Consider the following 15,878-nt stretch of genomic DNA (forward strand, 5'->3'; position numbering starts at 1 on the left):
GCGGCCCGGCCCGGCCCGGGGGCAGCGCGGGGGCGCCGGGGGAGCGGCCGGGGCGCCGCCGCCCCCCGTGCTGCGCGCGGCCCGCGTGCCGGCGGCTCTCCCGGCCCGGCCCCGCCTCGCCGCGCTCGCCAGGAGGGGCGGGGGCTGTGGAGCGACGGCGGCAGCAGCGAGCAGGCAGGCGCGGAGCTGCCCTTCCATAGGAGCCGCCATTAGCGCTGGGACCCGCTGACAGGGTCTCGGCGGCGGCGGCCGGCGCGGCGCGGGGAGCGGATCAGCCGGGGTGGGTCCCCGTTTGATGGATCCCCGGATAGCCTGGTTCCAGCCAGAGCAGCTCGGCCCCTCGAACCGCCTGTGGATGCAGATCTGGGAGACCACGCAGGGGGTCCGCAACCTCTACTTCCAGCAGCAGCAGCAGCAGCAGGAGCAGCAGCAGCAACAGCAGCAGCAGCAGCAGCAGAGCGCCCCCGCCGCGGCCGGCCCGGCCTCCCCGCCCGGCATGTACCGCGCCCCCCGCGCCGACCCCCCGCCCGACTTCCTGCCGCTCGAGAGCGCCAACAACCCGCACAGCCGCGGCCACCGCCAGGCCTCGCCGCCCCCGGGGGCCGCCGCCTGGGCCCGGCCCGCGCGGGGGGCGCCGCCCGCCGCCGCCGCCGCCGCCAGCAACAAGAGGAAGCGCGACAACAAGGCCAGCACCTTCGGGCTCAACTACAGCCTGCTGCTGGGCCGCGCCCCCGCCCCGGCCGACGAGCCGGCCGCCCGCGCCCAGCCCGGCCTGGCCGAGCCGCTCTACACCGGCACCCCCTGGAAGAAGAGGAACTACAGCCAGGGAGTCGTGGGGTGAGCGTCCGCGGGGCGGGCCAGGGGGGCGCCGGACCCGACCGCGCTCGGCCTCCGGAGAAGAAGGAGGAGGAGGCGGGGGCCGAGGTCCTTCCCCGCCCCGGGGCCGCACGCCGGGGCCGGACAGCGGCAGCCGAGGGGCCGCTGGGCCGCGGCACCTGGGGCGCGGCGCGGGCCCGGCGGGTGGCGCAGGGAGCCGGGCCGGGTCCGCGGGGTTGGGCAGGGGCGGCGGGCGGTGGGTGCCGGGCCGGCGTCGCCCGGCCGTGGTGACAGCTACGCCCCGCCGGTGCTGGAGCGGCCTGTGCGGGGCAGCCCCTGCGCCCAGCGTCCCGCCTGCCGGGGCGGAGGCTCCGCGGGGCCGGGGCCACACGCGTGCGGCGGCGGTGCCCGTGTGCATGCTGATGGGGCGGGCACGCCTATCCGCAGGGACCGGGGCCCCGCCGGCCCTCCGCTGTCACCGCCCGTGCACGTGTTACACGCTGCCGGCCGGTGCCGCCGGGCTCCTCGGACACGGCGTTCCGCTGTCAGCGCCGCTTCGCGCTCTGCTCGGCGTTGTCGCTGCTGTAGCGCCGTGTGCTGCCCTCGCCGCTCACGCACGTGCGGCGGCCACAGGCACAGGGCCGGGGACAGGCACAGGGCCGGGGTACAGAGGACAGGCACAGGGCCGGGGGCAGGCACAGGGCTGGGGACAGGCACAGGGCTGGGGACAGACATAGGGACAGGTACAGGGCTGGGGGACAGGCGCAGGGTTGGGACAGGCACAGGATCAGGGGACAGACACAGGCACAGGACCGGGACACAGGCACAGGGCTGGGGCACAAGCACAGGACATGGGGATAGACACAGGCACAGGGCCGGCCTGCCTGCCCTCTGCAGCGCTGTCAAGCTCACCTCGAACCCTTTGTGCTGCCTGCAGAACAAATGCGTGGTAGGGACTAGAACTTAAAAAAACAATAATCATCTGCTGGTGTCAAAAGAAAGCGCACAGACAGGGTAATTTCCCGGGGAGTGTGTTTTCTGAGACCTGACTGAGAAGGTCTGCATGCAGGCAGGCACCTGCTCTCAGAAATAAACTTCCATGCATGTATAGTGTGCAGTGGTTTTTAATGTGGGGTTATTAGTGGTTGTCGTGGATCTCTGGCTATGGAATACATATGCTGATCTGAATATTTTGTCATTAGTGTTTTTGTGTTAGCTTAGGTCTCATCAGCTGGCATTGCATGAGACGGAGGGCAGGCAATCACCTATCTTCTGTTTACCTGAAAACTGGTTTCAGCCCTCCCCTTTTTTGAACACAGTGATGGCTTTTGATATGGGCGATGCCCTGGATAAAGGCCATTTGGTAACATCTGTGGATTTTTTTTTTGTAAAGTCCACGCTTTTCAAAACATAACCTTTGCCTTGAACCCTTCAGGGTCTGGATGACGGAGGTGTATGGTAAGAGTTGAAGGCCTGGCAGACCTCACTTTAGAAATCAGTGGTGGTTTAGTTGCATGAGTTTTTATGTGCTCAGCTTGTACCTAAGGGTCCTTCAGACCCCTCACACAGGAAAGCAATGGCCTTTTTGCCTTCTGAAATTGCTGTTCTGTAAAATTTGTCAAAATGACTATTCAAATTTGCTGATCATTTAGGAAGACTAGTTATTACCACCTCTGGCTACCTGTTTCCTTGCCAGCTCCTGTGTTACCTTTATGCTGTGCTTACAATAATTCATAAAATGACACGGCAGAAGTGTACTATTTTAAGTGTTTTAGTCACTGTACCTTGGAACATTCTGCAAATTTCTTCACACAACTTAAAAGTAATGTGTGTAGAACATACAAATTTTTTTAAGTTAGTTTTTGGACTCTGGTTGTATTCTGCCTTGTAACTTATTTACTTGGAGGCTGAGGAACATTTTTAGAAGTGCTTTGCTCTCTCTCTGTCTTGTAAATTTTTTTTCTGTATTGAATATATAGGAAAAGGGTAAATTTCAACAAGAGAGTAATAGTAATAATGGGGTGAAAAAGGACTGAGCTTCAGCAAGAAATTAATCACAATAATAACAACAACTTTGCCAAAGTATTCAAAGTGTTGCTAGAGTTAAATTTTGGTGGAATCAGTTTCAAACTCCAAGTGGTAGGACCTTGTGAAGTTTTTTTAACAGTATCAAGACATACTCATATATCTTAGTCTGCCTGTGTATTGACTATGTAGTTTGTGGCATATATTTACATGATGCTGAGCTTCTGTTTCAGCTATTTCCTTTATTCAAAGCAGAGCAAGGTGGAGTGTCTCTCAAAAACACCCCTTCATTGCTTTTCCTAAATTACTCTTTTTTAAAGAGTTATAACAAGTGTTAGAGGCAGTTGGCTAACAATCTTGAATGAAAAATTGTGGAAATAATTTCTAAAAGGATCAGAAGCTTCCTAGGAAAGCCTAGACAATGCCTAGGTCCTGTGAAGGTTGCAGTGTGACTGACTGGCTGCTGGCAGGACTGGGTGAAACCTCCTGGAGCTGAGGTGTGACCGAGGTGCTGCCTTCCATGCCCACTGCAAGCTTCTCTTTAACAGCTGCCTGTTCTCAGTCTGCATCTTGAGACACTGGGCAGCAAGCATGGATAGAGAGGTTTGTAACCTAGAAAATAAGGTTGTTGCTGAAGTAAATATTTTAAATTCGTTGTTTTCAGTGTAAATTTCCAAAATTGTGTTGTAACAGTTAATGGGAAAAAAAAGATACCAGCATTGCTATGGTATCATTGCTTGTGTGTTAACAGGTATCTTTTTGTTCCCTGATTGTTACTATGCAAATCGTGAGAAAGTAGTAATGGCTGTCAGTGCTTTTCCCTATGTATCATCCTGTAATTTTGTTAAATTGATCACTTCAAACTATGACTCTTTGGAATACAACAGAATTGTGGAACAGTCCCACCTTCATGAAGATGAGACCAGATTTGCTGGCAAACACAGTTGAAAGCTGACATGTGGCATTCACATTTCCAGTGCAAGGTTGTCACTTGTGTGCATGGCTGTGAAAAAACAGCTCTGAATATGCAATTTTATTGATCAGCTGTCTGGAAAACCAGTCCAATATTTTTAGCTAGTTGAACAGATTTTGTAAATGCATAACAGTGTGCAACTAGCTGTCTAAAGATTTAGGTAAGGTAAACATGTTGGAATAGAGATTTTGGTTAGAAGCTAAGTAGCTGTTCAGATAAATCTTTTTTTTTTTTTTTCTGCCAGGTTTGAGAAATACACTCTCTTAGCTCAGGCTATATACACATATAAAGAGATAGTCAAATAATTAAAAAATAACCCACAACAGTATTTGGTTTGGTTTCAAGATAGATTTTTTCCAAAGTATGCACAATATTCCTAACATTTTCCTGTGCTGAAATACATTCAATACAAGGGAGTTTTTGCTCTCTTGGAGTTAATGGTGCTGTTGTGTACATTGTATTCTGGCTTATCTTTAGTGTTTTTCCTTAGTCTAAGTTCTCAGACTTGCAGTTCTATTAATAATGCAGGTGTTTGCATGACAGGTACTCTACTGTGTTGTGGCACTCTTAACATGGTGATTTGTGAAATATCTCTGTAAATCAGTTGTGTAGTGCTGCCTGCAGGTTGCTTTGCACCAGCTTCTATGTCTCCCATCCTCTGGGGACTGTCATCAGACAGCAGTTCTGAAAAGAGCAGATAATGCAGAATATGAATGAAAAGTTTCACAGCATGAGAATGATGTTACTGTTAACTTAATACATACCTTTAAAGAGTTAAATTGAGTTTGCCTTGGCAGGGTAGTTAGTAGCAAAACTCAAGGATGAAGGAGGATGTGTGGGTTGGGGGTTTTGGACAGGATTCTGTGTGTGTGTGTGTGTGTGTGTGTGTGTATCCCAAGGGCAGCAGTAAATAATGTTAGTAGTGTCACAATTAGAAAGAAAGAAAAAGTATTTGGGATACTGAAATGTCTATTTTACAGCTTTCACCAAGTTTAGGTTGAGCCTGGCTAAAATGTGAGAAAAGAACTGCTGAAACGAGAAACCTTAAGTGCAACAAAACCCAAAAATAAAGACTTGCACTTAAGTTTGGCCTATTTATTGTAGGTTTTTGCAATTCTTGTGCCAAAGGACAGTTCCCAGGAAGGAGATGTGGATTTGGGACTCTGTAGGGAGCTGTTTTCACAGTAATCTGCAGCTGAAGGCAAGAGCTCAGTTAATGTGTGAGTTTAAGGAGATAAATTTGTGGTGTGTACTGCTGAGGAGAAACATTGATTAGGTAGAAAACTGCATTTTGAAATACTGAATGCACTTTTTGATGGAAACTTTGCCGTGAAAGGGAGAGAATCCTGTGACCCCCACAGGAGGGGGTTGCACACAGACGTGCACACACTCCCACACTGCTGAGGTGGTTGGCACAGACTTGAGCAGACTTCTGCTTGTTTAATAGAAGGATTCTCAGCATGTTATCCAGGATTGCAGAGGGTACCATGAAATAAAACCATAACTACTTTAGGGAAGAAAATAGCTTAAAGCCATAAGTCTTTGCTACAGAAATTCCATTATGAGTTTTTCATGGGAAGTTTGTCAGCTTCTCAGATCTTTTAGTCTCATTTTTGAAAGAAGCAAAGTGCATTAAGGCAGACACAAACCCATTGTCCCAGGTGTGAGCTGACCAGAGGACATGGAACCATGTTAAGGCAGCTGTCTGCCTGTGATAACTTACCCTGCATGTCCCTGGCTCTGTTTGCTCAGGCCCTTGCATGGAATCAGCCATGGGAGCACGATTTCCATGTGGGCTGGAGTACAGGCAGAAAGAGCTGAGGGTGATGTGAGCAGAACAAGTCTGTGAACCTCCAGCAAAATGTAAAACCAGCTGGAATGCCTGACTTGGGGGAAATGTAATAATTTGTGTTGGTTTTCATCATATACTCTTAAGTGCTTAAATCAAATGGAGGGTTGTTGCCTGATTTACTGTTACGTTATTTGACACAAAAGCTTAATGAAGGTGAAACAAACAAACAGACTTCTGGTGAAACAGCAAGGTGTGTGCTGTTAGAATAACAGTAATCCTGTTTGAATAGTTGCACGTATTTTGGATTTGGTGAACTCACGTACATTAAAACAGGCTGCACTGTGAACATCACATGTAAAAAGGAGTTATTTGGAAAAATCCATAGACACAAATCTGCTTGCTTCCTGGGAGAGCCTGCTGGAGCAGCACTCTGTGCTGGCTCCGTGGCTGCGAGGTGCAAGCGCAGGGATGTGACTGGAGTGCAGATCCTTTCCTGTGCCCGCCTGATGAGAGCCACTGTCACTCTCTGTCTCGTCCTGAGTCATGCCACAGCACCCTCCTGGCAGTGCCCTTGTGACAGCTTGTGCAGCTCTTGGAGGCAGTCAGCTGTGCTGTATGGAAGTGAAACCAGATATTTCCCACAGCCTCCTGTAGTAAGAAATGACTTCTTTTGGAAGGGCTGGGAGAGAGAAACAGGTTTGCTAGGGATGGAGCTGTGGACTGAAGGCAGTTTGATGAAACCTTTTGAGAAATGTATGCTGAATATTATATAACAGTATTACTTGAGGTTGCAGGGTTTTGGAATAGAGCCAACATTTTGGCGTTTTGTTTAAAGTTTGAGGAGGACTTCAGAGGCTGCTGATTTCTGCATGTGCAAGGGAACAGCATGTGGATGTATTCTTGTGAAAACAAATTCTTGTTTTCTCCAATTCATATCTTCTGTTTGGGACTTGGATACCTATTTACCTTGGAGTGGCTATATAAGGAACACAAGTTTGGCAGACTTTTTTTTGGTAGATGGAGATGTCTATATTAAGTAATAGGAAGAGTGTGTCATTCCCTCTTGTGTGCTTGCTGATTCCCAAGAGCTGCTGTGTGTTTTATGCAGCAGTATGCATTGAGGAAGGAGGACCTGTTCACCCTGAATCTTTATTAGTGTCATATCAAACCATGTTGGGGTTGTAGCTGTTACTTTTTAATTGTCAAAATGTTAGCATAAGGTCAGTTTTAGGAAGCCAGGTATCATGTTGTCAGTCCCAGAAAGCACAGATAAATGGAGACCTGTATCATGAGAGCACATTATTGCTTTTCTCTCCCCTTCAGTATTTTTTCTGCTATCTCCATATTATACTTTGTTCCTGTCCATTTCTAATAATTTATTTAAAATTAGAATGTTAAGTCTGTTTATCACTTTGGGGATTCACTTTGGAAAATTTAAATGTGGTTTTTAGAAGCTGTGTGCATAACTTGCTATTAAAATGATAGAATAGGCTAAAATAGGAGTACTTAGTATTTCTTTTTATTGATCTCATCATGTGGGGGTTCTGAATACATCTTTCAGTATGGTGTATGTGCTCCCAAAATCATGGATATGCCAAAATTTCAGAGATGACTGTTGCTTCAAAGCTTTTTGTTTATGTTGTATGTGATGTACAACAGTGGTTCCTGCGCTCTCCTTGCTGGATGTTGGAACTGGCAGCAGGAGCAGGATGCAGCCTAGAGCCAGCTTAGGTGTTGTGTTGAGGGAGGGAGTTGTGCTGGTAGTGATAGAGCAACACAACCAGTGCAAATCTTGCATAATACGTAAGGTTTGCATATAAGCAAATAAATGCTCTTGCTGTTCTTAGTTGGAATGCTAATTTATTATTTGAACATGCTGGGAATTCTTAAATTATGAGTGTTTCTCTTTATGAATTATGTTTTTGGACGAACTGCCAAAGAGAGCTCAGAATGTCACGAGTATTTGAGTATTGCTTTCTGTGCCTTTGCCTAGAAATGGGGGCTAAAGGAAATATTTCTATAACCAAGAAAAAGAGAGGAAAACTGCTGAAGTTGATATGAACTGCAGATGTTTTCCTAGGCTGCAAGTAGCTATAGCAGGAGCAGTTTGAACTTTAATCATTTTGTAACTTGAGCAATAGATAACACAGCAGGAATTTTTTTCCAGCAATACTATGAACTTAAGATATCAAAACAGGAGACAGACATAAATTAAGGGAACAGAACTTTTTTTTATAGGTTTGTACAAAACTCTCCTACACATCACTAGAGCCAGTATAAATCTTCCCAGTAACTTTGTATTGGTGATACTGGTGTGTTGTAGCATAGTCATGCAGTCAAGGTGTCAGTATTGCTGCATTCAGTACTGGTCCTCTGATCCTGCCTGTCCCTGATGGTTGTCTTCCTGACCCTTAGAGCTGTGTCACAAAATCTGTGTGACACTGAGCCACACAGATGGTGTCCCTTGGGGCAGCCAAGCTCTCAGGGTGGGTCATGGGTGGGAGGGCAGCTCTGGCACAGCAGTTCAGAGTGAGGGTGAGCTGCTGCCTCACTGAGACTGGGCTTGTCTTGTGCTGGGATGCAACAGCATTTGTTGATTTTCTTCCTCCTGTAGTAACAATTAAGATTATTTGGCAGCCCTCACTCCAGATCAGCTTCTCTGACAGTATCATAACATCCTCCATGGTATGACACCTACCTCTGACTTATTCAAAAGTGATGTTCAGTGGAAGAGGCACAGTGTTGCTACAATGCCTTGAGAAGGCTTTTTATTTTGCATCACCATACTGTATTGCATACGTTGTGCAATTTTTTGTTTTGCATTGCATTTTTGAGGATTTTTACTGGACAGCAATGGTAGCAGAGACATAAAATCAAAGTCAGTGTTTGTGCACCTCCACTCTTCTGTCTTGTCAGTGTGATCTCTTATTGGAGAAATAGCCAACACTATTGAAGATGTATTGAAGATGTTAAGACAGCATGGAGGAAATAGTATTGTGATTCTGCAAGTAATAGAATATAACAAGGGACAAATTCGAATATTAAAATCCTCTAGAGCTTCTAAATCAGGGAAATTAGGGAAATTCTATGATAAGTGAGAGGTGTATAGGTGACTAGCAACATTGGCTCATGACCTTGACTCAGTGTAGATTCACTTTCAGTTACATTTAAGTGCACCCATTGAAAGTGGCATATGATTTCTTAACAATTACTTTGTTTATGGATGCAGCAACACCTGAAAGAACTTGCACTAACCTGTCACAAATATTAAGTATAGATAAGCCTTTCTTTGAATGTCTTCTAAAATGCAGCATGCAGCAATGTTGTGCTGTAGTTTGAGAGATGACTAAGGTGATGATCTTTCTGTTTGAGTCACGGTGTATGGTCTCAAGACAGAGAGTCCTTAATCAAAGCTTGTTGACCCTGCCTGACCTCTTGATGCTGTGTTTAAGCTAGACTGAGGAAGTGTGATAACTTACTTCTTAAGCTTTCTTAATTCTCACTGTTAATTTTAGAGCTGTTCACTTCCTATGTTACTTCAGGAACAGCTATATTTTCCTGTGTGCTACAAAAAGCAAGTGGTTTTTGTTCTGGTTTTGAGGGATTTTTTGTTTGTTTCATTTCAACAGGGTTGTTATAAAAAGTATACTCCTTTCTATGCATTTGCATTCCTCCCCCTTATCCCTCAGTAAGATTTTGGCTTTAATCTAGAGTATGCATATCATTTCTGAAAGTGGTGTGAAGGACTTGTGCCTTGCATCTGGCTTTATCTCTTATGTATTCAGAGGCACTCCTGGTTGGCAAGCTTTGCACAGTTGCCAGTTAAAGTGTTGAGTTCAACATAGTGTGGTGAAGGAACTGTCTTGATCTGAATGAATAATGATCATGATTGCACATCATAGTCTTAGATCACAGTACTGAGTCAGGCTGAAAAAATTAGGTCCTAAGGTTAATTTTATTTAATTTTTGCTTTGTTCTGTCGCACTCTCCAGCTGGGTGATTCAACTCACATGTTTGAGGATCTATATGCTCAGCCTTCTGGTTGTGCTTCAGCCTCAGTATTTTACACTCATTCATCCATGGGGAATGACTACTGTAGTAGTCATACTTGGCAGGTACTCACATGAGAAAATTTTTATGTTGATTTTTGCCCTGAAGAACCAGTTTGTTATTGAGCTAAGCAGCTTCTTTACATGTACCTCTGCTTCCAGCATCAGGTGGAAGAGAAGTTTGCCTCATCAAGCTGTTAGATTGCTTCTTGTGGGATAGTTTTTGAGGTGAGGCAGAAAGGACAGTACAGTCCTGCTTCTTTTGCTCTCTTGTAATTACTTTATACATAGTGTGCATTGTTTTCTGTCTAAATTTGAACTAACCTGTGGTCTTCTGAAGCTGCTGTTGTTACAACCTGGAAAAAGGTGACAGGGCACACACAGTTGGTAAAAGATAAAGTTTCAATGCCAGTAAGTAACAGTGTCAGCTCCTGGCATAGAAGTACCCAGGAGTAAAGAAGAGAAAAACTGTATTAACAAACTTCCTCCCTTGTATTTTGTGCAGTGTGGTATTTGCCTGTAGGCAGCAAGTCACTGAACGTTATATGCTGTAATAGTTCACTTCAGCCTTTGCTGCTCTGAAGCAAACCTGCTGCAGGCATGCTGAAACGTGCTCTTTCAGTTGCTATTGATTCTGCTCTTTGTGGAGCTCACAGCGACCCTCTTATACCTCTCTTACAGCTGCTCACTGCTGCATCTTCTACTCATTTTTTGGGTACACAGGACACTTCTACATAATCTTCTAATTATTTTTAGAGACGGTTTCCAGCAAGTGAGTCAGATGAATCTTGAGTATATTTCTGAGAGCTCTGCACAGTCTTTCACTCTACATTTGCTGCTTCTGTTGTTCTCTGCACAGATGTGTCAATGCACATGTGGATGGTGTGAGCAGGTGTGCCAAGTGAGGGATGCCCCATCCTGGAGGGAGTTCCAGTAGTCACCTTTGTGATACTAGGTCTGAGTCAGACCATTGAAAGTCCCCTTTTTTCCATCTTGTGCTGATTCTTCTGTCTTCATGTTCAAGCAAATCCCAGCACTTGAGGTAGCTGTGTGAAATCTTTACTGAGTCATTTTTCAGTATGGATTTCTCTTTTAACATTTTGGACTCATGGGAAGTATTCCAATGCAGTATTTTCTCGTATTTTCTTCTCTGCTAAACAATTTCTTGGTAGTTTTCTGACAGATGTACTAGGTGAAGCTTCAGGGAAAATAAAGAAGATAAAACCCCATTATTTGATCCTCAGGGTTAGTCAGGGACCAAATTCTCCAGGTACTTGGAAGGATGAGATCTGTCACCTATCTTAGAAGAAGAAGCATTTTTTGCAGTTCATGACATGCAAGCTCTTAAGCACGCGTGCTTATCACTGGGCTGATAGAGGTGACCATGGGAAACATTTTTCTGTAATCTGCTTAGGTAGTGTCCTTTTTTGATTGTTATTGTTTGTAGCTTTCCATCCTGTGACAGTAAGCAGAGCAAATGGAGGCTGTTGACTGCAAAATACTTTGCAGTGTTACTGTTCCCAGCCCATGGTGTTTCTGGTACCTGTGCATCCTGTCTTGCAAATAAGAGTATCTGAGGACAAGAGAACAAATCAGAATATGAGCAGTTTCTAATATATACCTTTAAGGGAGCATAATACTACATCATGAATCTCAAAATGAATACTGCATTGTTTAATCTGAACATAGTTCACTGTGCACACCCTTACTGTAAAGGTAACAATTCATCAAAATAAAAAGTTACCTGAAATGTTCCTTGCACCTTTACCATAGTGGATGTGATTGTTCCTCCTCTCTCAAAGTGCACTCACTGTAGTTGCTTTTAAGCATTTAGAAGTGAGAGGGGGAGCTGCATCTGTGATTTTAATTTTGCCTGACTATGACAGCAGGGTATCTGAGCTTGTATTGGTACTGTAGGAGAGTGTCACCAAAGTAACAAGTAATAAACGGGTGATAAACTTGTTTCAAAACAAGTAACTTGGGGTCATTCTTCATTTTGCTCAGGGAATAGAAATTTAACCTACAAACTCAACCTTATGGTTTTAATTGTAATTGTAATAATAGCTTTAGATACTTTCATAAGAAGTTCTGAGCACTTCTGATATAGGAAATGTAGCAAAGTAACTTGAGGTTCAGTTTTGTATTCCTTGAATGTTCCACAATGCTGTGCAAAAATCCCTTCTCTTAAAAAAAAAAAAAAAAACAAAACCAAACAAACTAAAAAAACCACACATCCAAAAGACTGTGAATATAAGATGCTGGAAAGGCTTAGGAATCTGCATTGACTTTCCAGATGGCATACTGGCACTTCAGATTTAATTTGAAAATGTTCTTATGCTGGAGCTATAAAGTTATTAACGAACTGCAACTGTGGCTAGTTATTTGACTTAATATTTTTATATTAGATTATTTTCAGTTTGATCCCATGTTCCTGAAGGAGAGGTGTTGAGAGTTTTATTCTGTTCTTGGTTCCCCTGCCTCCTGAGCAGTTCCAGAGCAGGTTGGAACTGCTCACAGATGGACGTGCAGAGGGTTTCTGGAGTGAGCGGGGCGCGCGCGGGGTGCGGAACTGATCTGTGCAGCCAAGTGAGGGTGGGAGCCCCGACCCCAAACTGCCTTTTGCCTTGGCTTCCAGGTGAGCAGGGTAAGCCTGGCACCGTGGTAGTGCCCCTTCCTTCCTAGGGACTGCTGTGGACTTGGTTGGAGTAGACATTGAGAGTGTAAATCTACTGTGATGGAAGGAGACAGGAGTTAATTACATTGCTCTCCATTCTTTCATTTAACTAATCTTTCAAGTCAAATAATTTATCAAGTCATAAACAAGAATATTTGCCAGGCAGAACCCACTGTGTGTGTGGAAGTAGAGTTTTCTCCACTCTGTTGTGTGTGAGAAAATCCTGTGCAAGGCTTGCCAGGCTTCCTGTTGGGTGACCTGCTGCTGTGCACATGCTGGCAAAGGTCTGCTGCAGGTTTTTTGCTCCCATCAGAGTTTTCAGGTGGAGGTTTTTTCCCAAGCCTGTTATCCTCCAGCAGTACTCATCAGTCTGCTGGGAGTGTGTTAGTCTCGCCTCTGCCCAGATAGCATGTGGTGCCAGTTATCAGGAGGTCACAGATTGTTTGTTTATGTGGTAATATTTACTACACTAACAAGACAGAAGCAATATACTAGAGCTGTATAAAGATCTATGCTACCTGGCTTTATGGAGACAGACAGAAAGGCAGATTACCTGACCTGCTGTTTCCTTCTGGTTTGGTTTAATGGTAACACCACTGGTGTGATTTGCAAAACTGATGTAATAGACCTTTATTTGTTTTAAAACTCCCTGCTCATACCTGTTGTGCTGATTCAGAGGGGGTCAGAGCTATTGGTGTGTTACAGTAATTTGGTAGTTGTAGCTTTTGTTACAGTTCTAACACAAACCCAAATGTTGCTATTTTACTGGGAAAGGTTAACTAATTAATATTAATTGAACCACTATTGATACTACTTTTACTTGTTAAGCTCTTGTTTTAAAGCAAACTTATAAACTGTTGTTTGGTCTTTCTGAGTGCTTTTTTAAGCAAAGGGAATTGGCAGGCTGAGGAAATCCCAATTCCCCACTGTAGGAAAAAGATACCTTCAAATTCTCTGTTGTTTTAAATATTTGGGAATTTACCTGAAGCTGTAATTCCAGAATATACAAAGTGCATGCTAATAGTTGCACTTTAAGACTTTGAAAAAAAAAATTAATCTGTATTTTAAATGATGAGTTTGCAAACTGCATAGTCTGTATGTGCAACTGTTCCAGCAGACTAACACTGTTTTGCAAGTGAGCCAAAGAAAAACAGGGTGGCTGTATTTTATAGGAGATGTTAGAATTACTGGTGTGTTTCAAGATAATTAGATGTTACTAGAGTTGCACTCTTTGTCATTATGAAATAAATCAGCTTCTTCCCATTGCTGCTCTTCCCACTTTGTTTTTCCTGCACAAAACCTTTTTCTCCTTCTTCATCTTCTTGTTTTGTAAGGACTTTTTCTTTCAGATCAGTTGAGGTAACAGTTCCTCTTTTATTTTTCACTCCTCTGTTAGCAAAATGCATCTTCCATCACCTGAGGGAAGAGAAGCAACAGACTCTCACAGCACTTGCTTACAGAGATGGGAAGGAGGGATGCTATGGAGATAATTTCCAGGGAAGAAATAGAAGGTTATTCCCACACATGCAATGATTCAGCTAGATTGTTTTTATGTACAGTGTGATTGAAAAAAAAAAAAAGGCGGTGGGAAGTAAGGGTATTTCTCAAAACAGTCTTTCCAGTTGGCATTTGATGTTTTTTGCTGGAAATGCTGCAAAAAATAAAGAGCAAGACTGAGGATGCATATGGCATGGATTTAAAAGCCAGCGGATTAGTTGCCGAGTTACACTTCAAATCACTTAGTGGTAGGACTAATTGAAGCATCTGATTTATAATTAAAGTTCAGTAGGATTTTTCCCCCTCTTGAAAGACAAATTTCTGTAGGAAGAATTCTGGTACATCCAAGTGTACTTTAGGAAGGCAAAGCACACAATGAAATTTATGAACAGACAAAAAATGCTCACTTTTACCTTGGTAGGAAAAGGGTCTGTTACATTACTTCTGTCTAAAGAATATGCTTGGGAATTTTAGGTAGAAGTAGCTCAAATCAGTTTAAAAAAGAGAGCTCTCATGCTGATTGAAACAAAGGGTCTCTAAAATAAATAAAAAACTGGAAAGATAGAGATACCAGTTTAAATAATTAAAAAGAATTGTCCACATTTCTTCTTTGTCCAGGATTTTTATGTCTCTACTACATTATGCTGTTTCCATAAAGCAGTGCTATTTTAGTGCCTTTTATGATGCAGTTAAACCCATAAGTTAATGTAAAATACAGAACACAGGTAAAAAATACAACATTAATTTGAGGGATTTGGGGGTAGTGAGTGTTGATTGGAGGAAGAAACAGGCTTTCAAATATTTGCACAGTATAGAAAGTGTAGGTCTTGTAGTGTAAATTTAGTGACTTTTTTTCCCACAGCATTTGAAGAAACGTGCATAATCAATCCACCATAACTGGTGGAAGTGAGCAAACTATCTCCATGTTTTCAAAACTCAGTATCAGTGTGATCACATTAATCCCAAAAGACTTTAGTCCTGGAAATAAGATTGGGGTTCCTCAATCATTTACATATTTGTAGAAATTTTGCTCTCCCTTGTTCCTAAAAGGCAATTCTTTGAATTTCACAACAGATTACAAATGTTAGTTAGAAAGGGCAAGCTGGTTTTGGGTAAACCCTGAAAGCTACCAGAGGTGGTTGCCAGAGGTGTTTTTCTGGGTGTAGCTATGCACTTTGAAGTTCTGCTTGCATCTTTCCACCCTTTGCCATCTTGGGGGGCTTGGGCTCCTCCTTGGGCTCCCCACAGCTCTGAGAAGTGGCTGCTTTGCCTGAACTGATAAAGGTGGTGGAATTGAGCTTGGCTAACCTTGCCCTGGGTGGATTAGGTTGGTTTGTGTAATCCTGTTATAACAGCCCCTGTGTCTGGGAAGCCAGGCACTGGTAACAAACACCTGGGTTACAATGGACAGGGACAGATACAAACCTCATTTGCCTACCTGTCAGCAAAGGGAAATTCTCCATTTTCATCTTAGAAACTTTGCACAGTGGATATCCTGATTTTTAGTGATGTTTTATCCTGATTTTTAGTGATGTTTGGCAATCTTATGGCAGTGGAACACCTGTTTTTTTCTACATGTCTGTTTTTAGGTAAACTGAAAAGATGGTATGTGAAGCTGTATTGAAATGGGAGAACTGGAGAAAAAATGTGTGATATCAAAACCCCAGCTGCTTAAGATTTCCTGGTTTTGTCAAGTTGCTATTAGGGACATGTTTTGGGATGTTTGATTTTAAAGCTCCTGTAGGGCATATGTGTCTCAAAATATGGTTACTGTGTGACCTATAATATATTGATATGGTTCAGTAACTAAGGATATAAAAATTGATAGTTAAAGTCTCTGAGGCTTTTGAAAATTGTTTCCTTTATTATGCATAATTTTATTTTCTTATGAGGACTGATGTGTCAGTCACCATGAAACTTAAGTGCCTTTTAAATTACCTGCAAATGCAGTTAAGTGGTTTTTTTTCAGTAGCTTAAGCCAGGAAATATTAAAAGTATTTGTCTGCTATGGAGGCCCAGGTGGTAGGGAAACGACCTCAGCAGATGCTTCAT

General features: G+C 43.9%; 1 protein-coding gene across 1 annotated transcript in view; it reads left to right on the forward strand.

Annotated features, from left to right (window-relative positions):
* Nucleotides 1-295: 295 nt before the first annotated feature.
* The window catches only part of TENT4B (terminal nucleotidyltransferase 4B), a 41,509-nt gene continuing 25,926 nt past the window's right edge, over nt 296-15,878 (forward strand). Inside the window, 3 exon segments of the mRNA XM_059481332.1 lie at nt 296-399; nt 401-462; nt 465-837. Coding sequence (XP_059337315.1) covers nt 296-399; nt 401-462; nt 465-837 — 539 coding nt within the window.

Source organism: Ammospiza nelsoni, chromosome 13 (assembly GCF_027579445.1).
Source record: "Ammospiza nelsoni isolate bAmmNel1 chromosome 13, bAmmNel1.pri, whole genome shotgun sequence".
Lineage (NCBI taxonomy): Eukaryota > Metazoa > Chordata > Aves > Passeriformes > Passerellidae > Ammospiza > Ammospiza nelsoni.